General features: G+C 48.6%; 1 protein-coding gene across 2 annotated transcripts in view; it reads right to left on the bottom strand.

Annotated features, from left to right (window-relative positions):
• CACNA1B (calcium voltage-gated channel subunit alpha1 B) overlaps positions 1 to 17052 on the bottom strand; it is a 197585-nt gene that overhangs the window by 153751 nt on the left and 26782 nt on the right. For both annotated transcript variants that reach the window (XM_047769115.1, XM_047769117.1), the window contains exons 4-6: positions 13201 to 13292; positions 11560 to 11712; positions 10103 to 10293 (exon numbers count right to left, since the gene is read on the bottom strand). In XM_047769115.1, coding sequence (XP_047625071.1) covers positions 10103 to 10293; positions 11560 to 11712; positions 13201 to 13292 — 436 coding nt within the window. The remainder of the gene's footprint in view (positions 1 to 10102; positions 10294 to 11559; positions 11713 to 13200; positions 13293 to 17052) is intronic.

Raw genomic sequence — 17052 nt, 5'->3', positions numbered from 1 at the left:
TGATCCAGCAATCCCACTCCTGGGCATATATCCAGACAAAACTTTCCTTGAAAAAGACACATGCACCCACATGTTCACCGCAGCACTATTCACCATAGCCAAGACATGGAAACAACCCACATGTCCATTGACAGATGATGGATGCAGAAGATGTGGTATATATACACAATGGAATACTACTCAGCCATAAAAAAAGAACAAAATAATGCCATTTGCAGCAACATGGATGGAACTAGAGACTCTCGTAATAAGGGAAGTCAGTCAGAAAGAGAAAGACAAATATCATATGATATCACTTATATCTAGAATCTAACAAATGGCACAAATGAACCTTTCCACAGAAAAGAAACTCATCAACTTGGAGAACAGACTTGTGGTTACCAAGAGGGGAGGGGAGTGGGATGGACTGGGAGACTGGAAGTCTGGGGTTAATAGATGCAAACTACTGCCTTTGGAGTGGATAAGCAATGAGATCCTGCTGTGTAGCACAGGGAACTATATCCAGACACTTATGATGGAACATGATGGAGGAGAATGTGAGAAAAAGAATACATATATATATATGGCTGGGTCATTTTGCTATACAGTAGAAAGTGACAAACTACTGTAAATCAACTAAAATGGAAAAAATAAAAATCATAAAAAAATGTGAAAATTTAGGGAAGTTGAAAGAGAAATGGGGGGAAAACTCCATGAAGCACTAATTTAATGAAAACTATAGTGGCTATATTAACATCAGATAAAGTAGACTTCAGAACAAAAAAATTTTTACCAGAGACACAAAGGAACATATCCAGGTTCCCCACTACCTGAAAGCAGGTAGGAAACCCTTTCCAAAGCCACAACGGCATAAAGCAAAGAAACAATCACCAGAGGACACATCAGCTAACAAACGAAGAAGAGGAAACAGATAAGACACAGATGCGGAATTACCACGGTGGCACAACGGGATTGGCGGCGTCTCTGCAGCGCCAGGACACAGGTTTGACCCTGGCCCGGCACGGTGGGCTAAAGGATCCGGCATTGCAGCAGCTGCAGCATAGGTCACAACTGCAACTTAGATCTGATCCCTGACCCAGGAACTCCCAAAACAAAAAACCACAGATGCTCACAGACACAATTCAAAGCTACGCTGACTTGATGCTCAGATGCTGAGTGTAGTTCCCAGGGAAGAAGCTTGGCGGTAACCACGCGTGCTGCTTGGGGTGTGCATTACCTCCAAAACGGCTTTCTGCAAACACACATTAAACACTGTTTTCTATTTTCACCTTTTTCCGTAAAAGCATAATCCTCCAGAGATTCTGTTTGCTTAGTGGAAATAGATACTAATGTAGATCTTTCATAAAGTGAAGTGGCACTAAGAGAATGAGTTCTCTTGCGGCTCAGTGGGCTAAGGATTCAGCATTGTCACTGCTGTGGCTCAGGTTCGATCACTGGCCCAAGAATTTCTGCATGCCATGGGTGCGGCCAAAAAAAGAGAACTTTTGGAACATGGGAGACACATGTATAACGATAAACGGGTCAATCCACCAAGAAGACAGAGCAATTCTAAATGCGTATATACATAGCACATGAGCTACAACACATGTGAAGCAAACACTGACAGAACTGAACAGAGAAATAGGCAAATACACAATTATAGTTGGAAACTTCAACCATCTCTCTCTCAAAAATTGATAAGACAACTAGACAGAAAATCAGCAAGGCTGCAAAAGAACTCACCATCAACCAACAGGATTTAATTGACATTTATACACATGCTACAAAATCACTACAGACATTCTTTTCAAGTGCCCATAAGACGTATGAAGATAGAGCACACCCTGAGCCATAAAGCACACCCCACAAATTTAAAAGGATTGAAATTTTTGCAAATTTTGGGTATTCTCTAACCATAATGGAATCAAACCCAGTGACAGGTAACTGAAAGATAACAGGAAACTTTTCAAACAAAATAAACAATTATAAAAAATCCATGGGTCAAAGAGAAAGTCTCAAGGGAAATTTAAAACTACATGGTACTGAAAGAAAATGAAAATACAACATATCGAATTTGGAGGACACAGCTAAAGCAGTTCCAAGAGCGAAATTTATAGCACTAAAACACATCCATTACAAAAGAGGGAAAGCCTCGCATCAATAATCTAAGCTCCACATCAAGCAGCTAGAAAAGGAAGAACAACAACAAACTCAAATCAAGTAGAAGAAAGTAAACAATAAAGATAAAAGTCAACAAAACTGAAAATGAAAACAGCAGAGAAAACCAATTTTTTTTCAGTTCGTTCTTTGAAAAAAGTCAGTTAAACTGACATACCTCTGGCGATACTGACCGAGAAACAAAGCAAGAAGACACAAATGATCAGTATCAGGAATGCACTGGGGGCTCTCGCGACGGGCCCGGCAGACGTCAGAAGGGTAACGAGGGAGCACACAGACGACTCGACATACATTTGACAGCGTGGGTGAAAGGGATCAGTTTATCCAAAACACAAATTACCACTGCTCACGCAATATAACGTAAACAGTCAACAACTATGAAGGCAGGTGAAATTTTGATTTTAAAACTTGCCCCTAAAAAGGAGACCATTGATCAGTGAAATAGAATTGATGATCTAGAATTAAACCCTTACACTTAGGATCAGTTGATTTTTTAACAAGGTTGCCGAGATAATTCACTGGGGAAAGGATGGTCTTTCCTGACAAACAGTGCCTGGACAGGCAGACATCCACAAGCAAAAAAACGAATTTGGATCCGTACCCCACACACCACATACAAAAATTAAGTCAAAATGGATTACAGGCCCAAATATAAAAGTCAAAAGTAGAAAACACTGGAGTAAATTTTCATGACTTTGGATTAGGTAATGGAGTCTTAGATTCACACCAAGAGGAGAAAGTAAAAAGAAAAATAGAAAATTTGACTTCATCAAAATAAAAACGTTTTTACTTTAAATGACACCATCAAGAAGTGAAAAGATAGAACACAGAAGGTGAGAAAATATTTGCAAATCACTTGAACTATCTGATAAGGGGCTAGTGACCATAAAATATAAAGAAATCTTACAGAAATCTCCAAAGACATATACATGTTGTTTGTTTTTAAATTTCTTTCTTTATTTTTGCTTTTTAGGGCCACACTCGCAGCCCATGGAAGTTCCCAGGCTAGGGGTTGAATTGGAGCTGCAGCTGCCAGCCTACACCACCGCCACAACAACGCTGTGGCCAGGGATTGAACCCACATCCTCAAGGCTGCTAATCGGGTTCATTACCACTAAGCCACAACAGAACTCCTGTTACATAAATGTTGTAATAAGCACCAATATCACAAGGCATCAGGGAACTGAAAATCAAAGCTAGAATGAAATATCACTTCATTCATCACTGGTTGATTAAAATTAAATTTTAATTTTACTAGGATGATTAACATTAAAAAGATAGGGCGTTTCCACTGCGGCCCAGTAGGTTAAGAACCCAACAGTCTCTGTGAGGATGTGGGTTCAATCGCTGGCCTTGCTCAGTGGGTCAAGGATCCCACATTACCACAAGCTGTGGCACAGGTCGCAGTTGTGGGTTGGATCTGGCATGGCTGTGGCATAGGCTGGCAGCTGCCATTTCAATCCGCCCCCTAACCCAGGAACTTCCACATGCTGCAGGTATGGCTCTGAGGAGAAAAAAAAATGAAAAAGACAAGTGTTGGTGAGGATGTGGAGAATTTGGAACACTTGCATATTCCCGGTGGGGATGAAAAATATTGCAACCACTTTGGAAACCAATTTGGCAGCTCCTTCAAAGTTTCAGTATGGAATTACCGCATGCTCCAGAAATTCCACTGCTAAGTGTATACCTCAGAGAAACGAAAGCATATTCCACAGAAAAATCCGTGCGCAAGTGTTTACAGCAGCTTATTCATAACATACAAACTGGAAACCACCTGCATGTTCACACCTGATGAAACATAAACAAAAGATAGGAGGAGACCCACGCGATGGACTCGCACTCGATGATAAAGTCAACAAGGTGGGGAAGACGCAGCACAGTGAAGATGTCAATTCCCCCGAACTGAACAGAACGGGAGGGCGGGCCACCCACTTGGAAGATTTACTCCACAGCTGCAGCAAAGAGGACTGTGTGGTCTTGGCCGAGGGAGAGACACATCCATCGCTGGCTCAGAAACAGACCTGCGCAAACCTGCCCAGCGGACTTCCGGCCAAGGTGCAGAGCAATTCAGCGGAGGAAACGCAGCCTTTCAACAAGTGTTGCCAGGCCACCTGGACGTCCAAAGGCCAAAGAAAGATCAAAGGGAGGGGAGGGAGGGAGGGAAAGAGACGCTAACCGAAACCCTCACTCTTTATACAAAAATTAGCTCAAGACAGACCACAGATTGACATGTAAAATAACAAAACTTTGGGGAAAAAAATAAAGGAGGAAAATCTCCAGGACTGAGGACTGGCACACAGTTCCCAGATCTGACACCAAAAGCCTAATCCACAAAAGGTAAAATTGATAAACTGGACTTTCTCAAAATTAAAGATGCTTATTCTTTCACAGACCAGGTGATGAGCATGAAAAGACAAGCTGCTGACTAGGAGAAAATATTTGCAAACCACACATCTGAACCAGTATCCAGAATATATAAACACTCTACAGTCCAATTCAGACCACGAGCAAAAGATACAGGAAGATACTTCCCTGAAGAAGATACACAAGTGGCAAATAAGCATGAAGAGATGTTTAGTGTCGTCAGGCATTAGGAAGTGCAGGTGAAAACCCAATGAGACACCTCTGCCCACGCTCAGGATGGCTAAAGTTAAAAACACCAAATACGAGGAGTTCCCGTCGTGGCGCAGTGGTGAACGAATCCGACTAGGAACCATAAGGTTGCGGGTTCAGTCCCTGCCCTTGCTCAGTGGGTTAAGGATCCAGCGTTGCCGTGAGCTGTGGTGTAGGCTGCAGACGCGGCTCGGATCCCGCGTTGCTGTGGCTCTGGTGTAGGCCGGCGGCTACAGCTCCGATTCGACCCCTAGCCTGGGAACCTCCATATGCTGCGGGAGTGGCCCAAGAAATGGCAAAGACAAAAAAAATAAAATGAAAATAAAACACCAAATACGAGCGAACAGGCAGAAAGACTAGATTCCTCTCACTCTTGGTGAGAATGCAGAAGACAGCAGGCCTCCGGAAGAGCTTCATTTCTTGAAGAACTAAACATGCCAGGACTATGCAACCCAGACACGGCCCTCGTGAGCGCGTACCTCAGAGAACTGAAAACTCACACGTGCACAGACACGCGTGCACAGATGTGTACAGCAACTTTGGTCGTAACAACCCCAAACCGGAGACAAAGCAGCTGCCGTTCAACTTCACGCGTGAGTATTAAACACTAGTCTGTCCCCGCCTGAACGCGTCTCAACACCCGTCTCGGATCTTCATGAACCTGTAACAGCGAACACATGCAAACCCAATGATTTGCTTCCGACTGTCCCTTTGAACACAGTCGTCCTCCTGGAAGAAAATCTGGACGAGGCCTGTGACCTCGCAGGTAACTCTGGCTAATAGAAAGTTGTGCAGGCACTTCAAGCAGAGAACACAGTCCCATTCAGGAATTAGGTGTCCAGGCCCGGGCAGCAAGACAAGCGACTGACGTGCTGCCCCGAGACTGCGGTCCCTGGGCCGGCCGCCGCCAAAGCTGGCCGCTCTCAGGGGAGGGGACGCGCCTGGTCCCCCCCTGCCCCCCCAGCACTGCTCCTCCCCCCACCTCGAGCTCAAGGGCGGGGCGGGGGGCAGGCAAGTTCTTCCCGGCACCCTGCTCGCTGTCCCGAGATGCTCCCGGCTCTCCAGGCCTGGCAGGAGTCCACTGCTGACTCAGCCCTCACAGGGCGCTGCTGTGGGTGCTTCCAGGACCCATCTGGCTCCCCTCTTCCAAACCCAGACAAGCCATCTCTCCTCTCGTCAGAGGACCCGCCCGCCACCAGCGCCAGAGTTTCCGTGGTCGTGGTCGGTCCCTGTTGAGACCCCGTCATTCCCTCCAGTCAGAAGTTCAAAGGGCCTGGCTGTTCAGTCCCCTGGCTCACGCCCACTGCCCTCTGCCCCCCTGCGGAGCCAACAGCTCTGCCCTCGCGGTCCCTGGCCCCATGGCTTAAGCTGCCACTCAAGCAGCATGTGTCTGAGGGGCTATGCACGCCCCCCGCATCACTGGGTTGGAGGTGAGAGGTTAGGCTGCTTTTCCAAGGAATCCTCTTCAAAAATCCTGTCTGGTTGATGTCAGAGAGTGTTTTGCCTCTGTTCTCTTCTAGGAGTTTGATGGTGTCTTGTCTTAAAGTCTTTCAGCCATTTTGAGTTTATTTTTGTGCATGGTGTGAGGGTGTGTTCTAGTTTCACTGATTTGCATGCAGCTGTCCAGGTTTCCCAGCAATACTTGCTGAAAAGACTGTCTTTTTTCCCGTTTTATATTCTTGCCTCCTTTGTTGAAGATTAATTGACTGTAGGTGTCTGGGTTTATTTCCGGGTTCTCTGTTCTGTTCCATTGTCTGTCTGTATGTTTTGGAACCAGTACCACACTGTCTGGATGACTGTGGCTTTGTAATAGTGCCTGAAGTCTGGGAGAGAGATGCCTCCTGCTTGGCTTTTGCTCCTCGGGATTGCTTTGGCAATTCTGGGTCTTTTGTGGTTCCATATAAATTTTTGGATGGTTTGTTCTAGTTCTGTGAAAAATGTCATGGGTAATTTGATAGGGATTGCATTGAATCTGTAGATGGCTTTGGGTAGTATGGCCATTTTGACAATATTAATTTATCCAACCCAGGAGCATGGAATATCTTTCCATTTCTTTACATCTTCTTTAATTTCCTTGATTAATGTTTTAGAGTTCTCAGCATATAAGTCCTTTACCTCCTTGGTCAGGTATATTCCCAGGTATTGATTTTTTGAGGTGTAATTTTAAAAGGTACTGTATTTCTATATTCCTTTTCTTTTTTTTAATTTTTTAATTTTTTTTTTTGTCTTTTTGTTGTTGTTGTTGTTGTTGTTGTTGTTGCTATTTCTTGGGCAGCTCCCTCGGCATATGGAGGTTCCCAGGCTAGGGGTTGAATCGGAGCTGTAGCCATCGGCCTACGCCAGAGCCACAGCAACGCAGGATCCGAGCCGTGTCTGCAACCTACACCACAGCTCACGGGCAACGCCGGATCGTTAACCCACTGAGCAAGGTCAGGGACTGAACCCGCAACCTCATGGTTCCTAGTCAGATTCGTTAACCACTGCGCCACGACGGGAACTCCTATATTCCTTTTCTAATATTTCGTTGTTAGTATACAGAAATGCGACTGATTTCTGAATGTTAATCTTATATCCTGCTACTTTGCTGAATTTGTTGATCAGTTCAAGTAGTTTTTAAGTTGAGTCCTTAGGGTTTTCTATGTACAGTATCATGTCATCCATGAGGTACCACCTCACACCTGTCAGAATGGCCATCATTAATAAGTCCACAAATGACAAATGCTGGAGAGGGCGTGGAGAAAAGGGAACCCTCCTACACTGTTGGTGGAAATGGAAGCTGGTACAACTACTATGGAAAACTATACAAAGAACCACCATATGACCCAGCAATCCCACTCTTGGGCATATATCCAGACAAAACTTTCCTTAAAAAAGACACATGCACCCACATGTTCACTGCAGCACTATTCACAACAGCCAAGACATGGAAACAACCCACATGTCCATTGACAAATGATTGGATTAGGAAAATGTGGTATATATACACAATGGAATACTACTCAGCCATAAAAAAAAAAAACAAAATAATGCCATTTGCATCAACATGGATGGAACTGGAGACTCTCATACTAAGGGAAGTAAGTTAGAAAGAGAAAGACAAATATCATATGATATCACTTATATCTGGAATCTAATATATGGCACAAAGGAAACTTTCCACAGAAAAGAAAATCATGGACTTGGAGAATAGACTTCTGGTTGCCAAGCAGGAAGGGGAGGGACTGGGAGCTTGGGGTAAATAGATGCAGAATGTTGCCTTCGGGATGGATTAGCAAGGGGATCCTGCTGTGTGGCACTGGGAACTCTGTCTAGTCACTTATGATGGAACACGTAATGTGAGAAAAAAGAATGTATACATGTATGTGTAACTGGGTCACCATGCTGTGCAGTAGAAAAAAGATATATATATAAAGAAATAAAAATTTAAAAAATCCTGTCTAACCTCCAACAGCTGACCCTGTTATCCCTCGGTGTGGAGAGAAGATCCAACCAGCCCTTGGCCACCTGCTCTGGGCACCTGTCTCACGGCTCAGGCCGTCACTGATAACTCACCAGGCTCCGAGGCACCATTCCCCAGGGTCTGCGTGTCCAGCTCCAGCCCCCGCCGGGCAGGCTCTCCCCTGACTTGCCAGCCCCTGCCCCTCCTCCTCTTTTGTTCCCTCCATTGCCCTTGCCAATCCAGGCCCTTATTTGCTGAACACCTCCTGCCACCACTGTACCTGCCGCATCTCAGAGGGCCCAGCACCCAGTGGGTCTCATGGGAACATGTGTTGGGTGAAGCCTCTGTGGCCTTTCCTGACCAGTGCCTCCTTCCCCGGGGTGTGGCTCCCGCCTACCTCTCCCCCCGGGCGCACAGACCCACCCCTCTGAGCCACCTGGGCTGCTGGCGAAGGCCTGCTGGGCACTAAGGGCTGTGGAGGCCTGCGCGAGCAGTCCCCTGTTTGAGTGGAGCTGGCAGGGATGTGGCCAGCTCAGAGCTATTTTTAGGATTCATTTTGTGGAAATTGTTCCCGGATTGGCTGTGGGAGGGAACAGCCAAGCTCCGAATAGTGCCTTTGTCTCCGTCCCTCTTTCCCGCAACCAAGCCCAGCCTGCCATCAGCCGCGACTCCCACTCCGAGGAGGGAGCAGGTGCCACGGACCTTGGGCAGCTCTTCCTTAACTCCTCACCTGCCATCTGCCTGCTCAACAGGCATTTACCAAGCGCCTGCTGGATGCCAAGCCCCAGATCCAACAGGTCTGCCCAGCCCACGGGCAAGGCACAGAGCAGAGGGCCCAAGTCTGTGCCTCTCCCCCGTCCACCTTCGTGCCAGAAGCACATGGCTGCTAGAGGCGGAGGACCACAGGGCTCCAGGGACCCAAGCCCCACCATCCGTGCACAAGTGACAGGTTCACAGCAAAGCACCTGGTACTGCAGGTGCTCCTCAAGCCCCCCCCGCCGCCCCACGGCACCTGAGCTGGCCGCCCAAAGCAGAGCAGTGCACCAGCCTGACCCACAGCCAGACCTTCCAGTCCTCCTGCTACACGGGCACTTCTTTCTCCACTTCCTTCTCACTCAACTGTCCTCCCGCCCTGGCAGCGCACAGGACTCCAGTGGCAGAAGGGAGCTCTGCGGAGGGGGAGGGGAGGGGAGGGGGTCGTCACACAAAAAAGACACAGAGGTCCGCCCAGGAGTCGATGCCAGAGTCCCTAGAAGAGCCCCGGGTGGAGGGAGGCAGGAGTGAGAGAGTCACGAGGAAACCCCGAGGGCCTACCCCCCTGGCATGGGCCGGCGTCCTCATGACAGGGAAGATCGGAGCAAATAGCACCAGGCAGACTCCACAGGAAGCAAACAAATGCACGAGACGCCAGGGCCCACGGCAAGAGCCCCTGCGCCGTCCAGCAAGCGTCCCTGAGCCTCAGCCCTGCCCCTCACACATTCGCCAGGCAGCCGCCTGCCAGCCTCAGGGCCCAGGGGCAACTAGCCAGCCTCTCCACACCTCACTCCCACCCTCTGCGCCACAGGGTCCTTGACCGAGGCCAGGGGTCAATGGGAGCAGAGCTCATCACACAGGGACACACGCATCTTCATGGCAGGAACAGGAGCCCCTTCTCGCACACGTTTTCCTTTCCGACTCCGCCACCCGGCCCTCAGCTTCACTCTCCTAGAAGCTGCCCCAGAGATTCCAGGACCTGGGTCGAGGGTACGAGTCGAGGCTGATCAGAGAGGGCCCCTTGGTGAACCATCTGAAGGGTGCCTGCTTTCCACCCTGGGGGACAGGAAGCCACCAGGCTGGACGGAAGCGCCGCCCCCGACGGGACCCCAGGAGCCGCAGGGCCAAGACGCAGCTCACGTTGTAGAGGATGTCGGTCCAGCCCTCCATGGTGATGCACTGGAACACCGTCAGGATGGCAAACAGGATATTGTCAAAGTTGGTGATGCCGAAGTTGGGTCCCGGCCAGTACTCCCGGCACTCTGTGTCGCCCTCGCACAGCCGGGCGGGGGCCTCCTTGCCACAGGGGAAGTCGCCCACTGGCTCTGCATCTGTGAGGAGCAGAACGAGGCACAGGCTGAGCTCAGAAACGCCAAGTTCTGCACCTCCTGCCGGGATCACTGGGCCCTCGAGACCTCCTCATGGGGGGCAGGGATTAGGCACCACCAGAAGCCCCCTTAGCTTCCTCCCCCCGCACCGGCTCTGTCCTCTCGCCTGAAGTCAGCCTCCGCCTACCCCAAGACCTAGCGTCTCGGGAAGTACTGATCCCGCTGGAAGCTGCCCACCGCTACTCAGACACGCTCAGGACACATTCATCTTAAAATCAGAAGCAACAAACTTCTAACCTCTTCCCACCCCTGCCACCCCGACTCTCTCCCTCCCAGCCAAACCTCCGCAGAGACGCCCCTGTGTGCAGATGCTCGTCGCTTTGGAGCCAGAACCAAGTCTTTAAAGGGAAAGCTCTGAAAACGAACAACACGGTATGATGTTCGTGGAACATTTCAGGGCATTTAAGAAAATTCCTCTTTATTTCCAGTTTGAAGAGGCTTTTAAAATTATGAATAATTTAAACTTTAATAAAAGCTTTTCTGAATTTATTGAGCTCACAAAGGTTTTCTCCTTTAATGTGGCTGCAGCTTAAGACACAAACCTTTGTGGCACCCTTAACTCCTCCCTTTCTCTTATTCCTTGTGCAACCACCCAGAAACCCCTGCTGGCCCAGCAGGCCTCTCCGCAAAATGTACCTAGAACGTGACCTGTTCTACCTGCCAACAGCCTGGCCCAGCCGCCATCTCTCCTGAACTGAGACTTGAGTCTCCACCCCTCTGAGTTTGCCTCCCAGAGCAGCCAGGACAATCAGACAACACCACTCCTCATTCAAAGCCCCCACTTTTCTCAGAATAAGATTCAGAATCCCGCCCCGGCCCCGAGCCACCTGACATCCCCTCTGCCCTCATGGCTCCTCACGCCAGACTTTTGTACCTGCTATTCCTTGTAGGTGGATCTTTCTGCCAGGCGGCCACAGAGCGCTCCCTCTCACCCCCTTCTGATCACTAACCAATTGTCACCTTGGCAGAGAGGCCTCCCCAGGCTACTCTCTGTGAAGCAGGTCCCAAGTTATTCTATTTCAAACACCTTCTTGTTTCCTTCCTAGAAGTCACTGTTATCTGTGACTACTTTATGTCTTTGTGTGCATCCAATTATTGTCTATAGCCACCTCCTCTGCCTGGCACGTAGAAGGCCCTCCCGGTGCATATCTCCTGGATGAATGAGTCTGCAGTCCTCATCCGAGTCCGAGGCGTGCTGCCAGGTCTCACCTGTGCTGTTGGGGAAACAGGCCTTGTGGAATTTGCCCATGTAGAACTCGAGGCCAATGATGGCGAACATGAGGATGGCAAAGAAGAGCAGCAGCCCGATCTGCAGGAGCGGAACCATGGCCTTCATGATGGACTTGAGCACCACCTGCAAACCTGGGGGCAGAGCAGACAACGCAGGGCAGGTCAGAGAGCAGTGGGCAGAGCAGGGCGTGGGGTGAGGGTATCGACAGAACAGCAAGCACCTGGGAGGCAGGGCTGAGTCCTGGCAAGGTGTTGGGGACAGAACAGGAAGGGGTGGAGAAGCAAGAGGTCTTGGGGGAAGGAGCACAGAACAGTGAGTGCTTGCATGGGGCAGAGCGGAGTCCCTGGGGTCGGGGACAAAGCATAGGGTCTTGGGGGGAAGTAGACTGAGCAGTGTCCCGGTTAGGGAGAGGAGCAGTGTGTAGAGGTGTCAGAGTGAAGTTCAGGTGGAGAGTGTGGGCTGGTGAGACCTGCGAGTCTACGGAGAGCTCAGCAAAAGCACAGAGTCCTAGAGGAAATATGAGGGAATACTGGGCACTGAGAGCAGGGGATCCTGGGAGGGAAGAGCAGGGGATCCTGGGAGGGAAGAGCAGGGGATCCTGGGAGGGAAGAGCAGGGGATCCTGGGAGGGAAGAGCAGGGGATCCTGGGAGGGAAGAGCAGGGGATCCTGGGAGGGAAGAGCAGGGGATCCTGGGAGGGAAGAGCAGAGGATCTTGGGAGCTAAGAGCAGGAGATCCTGGGAGCTAAGAATCGGGGATTCTGACAGACCCACTCCTCAGGGAAAATAAAGGAGGGGGCCTGCTCCCTGGGGGTATTTTAACACTAACCGTAGGGCCAAAGGAACTGGGCCCCAAGAGTATGAGTATGTCCAGGCCAAAGAAGCTGGGCAGAGAGGGCAGCACCCCACTGCCCCGCCTTCCAGCCTCACCCTGGCTCCTGGGGACAGGCCTGAGCCTCTGCCTGGCAGGGTCTTGGGGCAGAACAGGGAGCCAACCAGCGGTCCTCCCTGGAGTGGCCTTGGGTGACACAGCCCCAGGCCCTGCAGCCTGAGCCCCAAGGGAAACCCAACTTCCACTGGCCTGGAGGAACAGGGGCCTGGGTGGTCGCCGTCTCTCAGGACGGCCCTGACCACCCCCCACTCTCGCGTGGCCTCCTGAGCACCCGGCCCTGGAGCACAGCTTAACTTGGTCATAGCTCCCAGCAGCCGGCCCAGCCTCGGCCAAGACAGGTAGTCCTCTGCCCACTCTGAAGATTTTCTCAGGCATCCTGTCCCACCACCTCCATCAACCTCTCTTCAGTCTTTTAAGCCCAGAAAAAGAAGCAAAGAGCTAGAAATGCAGCAGAGGGTTTGAGGAGCAGACCTGCCATGTAGGGAAGCCAAGTTACCCTCTGGGCTTCCATGGAGACGGGAGAGACTGGAGAAGGGCTGCTCCCCCTACCTCCCCCGCACCCCCACCCCACCTCGTCTTCATGCCTGGTTCCCCGGGGCCAAGGGCAGCAAACCCAGAGTCACCAAGGCCAAAGGGCCCACCACTTAGGGCCTAACTGTGGCCATGGCAGGGGTGCAGGCAAGGTCAGTGTCCAGGTAGGCTGGCCCTGATTGCTTTCGCCAGACTCACTTGGAATCCCAGACACCAGCTTCAGGGGCCTCAGCACCCGCACGGCCCGCAGGGTCCGCAGGTCAAAGTCAGTGCCAGCTGTGGCAAGGATCCTGGCAGGAACAAAGAGAAGTCAGGAATTAAGGGTTTCTGCAACCAGTTGAGGAGAGGGCACACCCCTCCCGCCACCCAAGTCCTATCTTCCAAGAGCAGCGACACCTTTGTGGCTGTGCTCCCCACTGTTCAAGCACAGGGATGGCAAAGCTTCGGAGGTAGGGGCCGTGCCAGGCAGGGGAGGGCAGGAAATTAGTTCAGATGCCCCACCAGTCGTGTTAGGGATGGGTGTTACCAGCATGACCACCCCTCCAGGCATGAAAGGAGACCTGGTCTCTGGCCCCGGTCCTGGCCTTGAATCTGTCCTCCAGTTGAGCCCAAGCCTGAGCCATGTCCCCAGCCAACCACAACTGCACTCCAGACTGTCTCATGAGAGGAGGTGACAGTGGGTGTGGGAGTAAAATGGAGCTTGAGGGACTTCAGAGCAGGTACCACGTGTACCCTGACTCACTTTACTACAGGAAAATGTGGGACTGAAGAGCAGGGAAGGCGAGCACAGGGCTCAGAAGACTCAGAAGAAACATCAGACTCAGTTCCATTAGCATAAGAACATACCCCAGTCTCTCCCGCTTAAAACAACACAGAAAATCCCCTATCTGCCTCTCATCCCATACACACCCTGTTCCCTTCACTCCCAGGCTCAGTGAGGGTCAGTCTTCTGCTCCCCACTGCCTACCTCCCACCTCTCTTAGGCTTTGTCCAACTGCATGCTCAGCCCCACCACTCCACTGAGATGATGTGTCAAGACTTCACGCCAATCCCAATAGTAAGTCTCCTTCTAGAAATGGTTTCTTCCCTTGCTCATTCATTGGTCAACCCTCTAATTCTCCTCTTAACACCCTGGGATTCTCTTCCAGGCCTTTGGCGGCTTTGCTTCCTCTATCAGACTCAAACACTGGATGCCTCGCAAATTATACCATATAGGGTCCACCAGATAGCTCTGATTGATTATTACTCTCTAATTTATATCTTTAACTCAAATTGGGAACCACAGGCTCATACATACATCCAACTGCTGTTTTTTCGGCTGCACCCACTGCAGGCGGGAGTTCCCAAGCCAGGGATCGAAACTGCACCACAGCAGTGACTACATCAGACCCTTAACCTCTACGGCACCAAGGAACCCCTCAACCGCCTTTTTAGCACTTCCACGTGGAGAGCAAAAAAAAGAAAAAAAAAGCATATCAAATATTAATAAAACTGAACAATTATTTGTTAAATTTTAAAATCGTGTAATATGTGATAAGCAAATATTGTAAAATATAAGTATTTAATACGTAAATATTAAGACATGTACTTTTTAAAGTTAAGAGTTGTTACATCGTGGTGTCTAAAGAACTTTTTTGTTTTTGTTTTGTTTTGGCCGTGGCGTGCAGGGGCTTGATGTGGGGTCAAAGTTCCCAGACCAGGGATTAAATCCAGGTTGCTACAGAGATGACACTGTAGACTCCTAACCACTAGACCAACAGAGAACTCCCAAGAACTTTTTATTCCTTTTTTTTTTTTTTTTTTGGCTGCCCCATGTCATATGGAGGTCCCAGGACAGTGATCGAATCCAAGCCTAAGTCCCAACCTAAGCCACAGCTGTGGCAACACCGGATCCTTAACCCACTGTGCCAGGCTGGAGATTGAACCCACATCCGAGCACTCCCAAATGCCGCCAATCCCATTGCACCACTGTAGGAGCTCCAGAACTTACTATTCTTTTTTCCAGTCTTACTCCTTCCCCAACATTCCCCCTTCTCAGTGAATAGCACCGGTCACCTGTTTATAAGACAGAACTAAGGCTTCATCTCTGACTCCTCTCGCTACCGTCCTCCACACCCAATTCACCAACAGTCCTCCTGGCTTTACCTTTACAAGAGTTAAAAAGGATTTAACCCTTTCTTTCCCTCCTCTGAGTACACGGCATTAAGGAATAAAATTTGAGATGTAGCTGGAGTTAAAAAAATAAGATAAAATGGGAGAAAAGAAAAGAAGGGCAACAATAAAATCTATTCAAACCAAAATTCCATAGCACACAAGAAAATCTAATTCTAAAAAAAAAAAAAAAGGAGTGTCCGTCGTGGCGCAGTGGTTAACAAATCCGACTAGGAACCATGAGGTTGCGGGTTCGATCCTTGGCCTTGCTCAGTGGGTTAAGGATCCAGCATTGCCGTGAGCTGTGCTGTAGGTTGCAGACATGGCTCGGATCCTGCGTTGCTGTGGCTCTGGTGTAGGCCGGTGGCTACAGCTCCAATTCAACCCCTAGCCTGGGAACCTCCATATGCCACGGGAGCCACCCAAGAAATAGCAAAAAGACAAAAAAAAAAATCTAATTCTAAGAGTAATATTTATCTATTAAAATCAACTATTGCACATAGGAATAAAGTGACCTAAAGAGACAAAAGACCTGTACTCTGAAAACTATAGGACACTGAAGAAAGAAATCAAAGATGACAAAAACAGATGGAAAGATATACCATGCTTTTTTTTTGCTTTTTTTTTTTTTTTTTTTTGCTTTTTAGGGCTGCACCCACCACATATGGAGATTCCCAGGCTAGGGGTCCAATTGGAGCCATAGCTTCCGCCCTATGTCACAGCCACAGCAATGCCAGATCTGAGCCGCATCTGCAACCCACATCACAGTTCACCCCAATGCCAGAGCCTTAACCCATTGAGAGAGATCAGGGATTGAACCCACGACCTCATGGTTCCTAGTCAGATTTATTTCTGCTGCACCACAATGGGAACTCCAGATATACTACACTCTTGGATTAGAAGAATTGATATTGTCAAAATGACTATACTACCTAAGGCAACTGACAGATTCAGTGCAATCCCTATTAAATTACCAGCAGCATTTTTCACAGTACTAAAGCAAAAAATTTTTAAATTTATATGGAAACACAAAAGACCACAAATAGCAAAAGCAATCTTGAGAAAGAAAAACGGAGCTGGAGGAATCAGGCTCCCTGACTTCAGATTGTACCACGAAGCTACAATCATCAAAACAGTATGGTACTGGCAAAAAACAGAAATACAAATCAACAGAACAGGATAGAAAGGCCAGAAATAAACCTATGTACATATGGTCAATTAATCTATGACAAAGAAGGCAAGAATATACAATGGTGGAAAGACAGTCTCTTTAATAAGTGGCACTGGGGAAAACTGGACAGATACATGTACAGAATAAAATTAGAACATTCTCTTACACCATACAGAAAGATTAAAGATCTAATTGTAAGGCTGGATACTATAAAACTCTCAGAGAAAAATACAGGCAGAACACTATTTGACATGAAGCAATATCTTTTTTGATTCATCTCCTGGAGTAATAAAAATAAAAACAAAAATAAACAAATGAGACCTAATTAAACTTAAAAGCTTTTGTACAGCAAAGGGAACCATTTAAAAGAAAAAGACAATATGCAGAATAGGAGAAAATCTTTGCAAATGAAGCAACCACAGGGGATTCGTCTCCAAAATTTACAAACCTCTCATACTGTTTTATATCAAAAAAACCAAACAACCCAATTAGAAATGGGCAGAAGATCTAGACATTTCTCCTAAGAAGACAGATAGCCAAAGAACACAAGAAGAGATGTTCAACATCACCGATTATTAGAGAAATTCAAGTCAAAACTACAATGAGGTTTCACCTCACACCAGTCAGAATGACCATCATCAAAAAACCTACAAATAGGAGTTTCCACTGTGGTGCAATGGGCTTGACAATGTCTCTGCAGTTCAATCCCCAGCCTGGTGAAGTGGGTT

Source organism: Phacochoerus africanus, chromosome 2, assembly GCF_016906955.1.
Source record: "Phacochoerus africanus isolate WHEZ1 chromosome 2, ROS_Pafr_v1, whole genome shotgun sequence".
In the NCBI taxonomy this organism is placed as follows: Eukaryota; Metazoa; Chordata; class Mammalia; order Artiodactyla; family Suidae; genus Phacochoerus; species Phacochoerus africanus.
The sequence above is the reverse complement of the archived record's forward strand: the minus strand, read 5'-3'. Positions and strand labels throughout refer to the sequence as shown.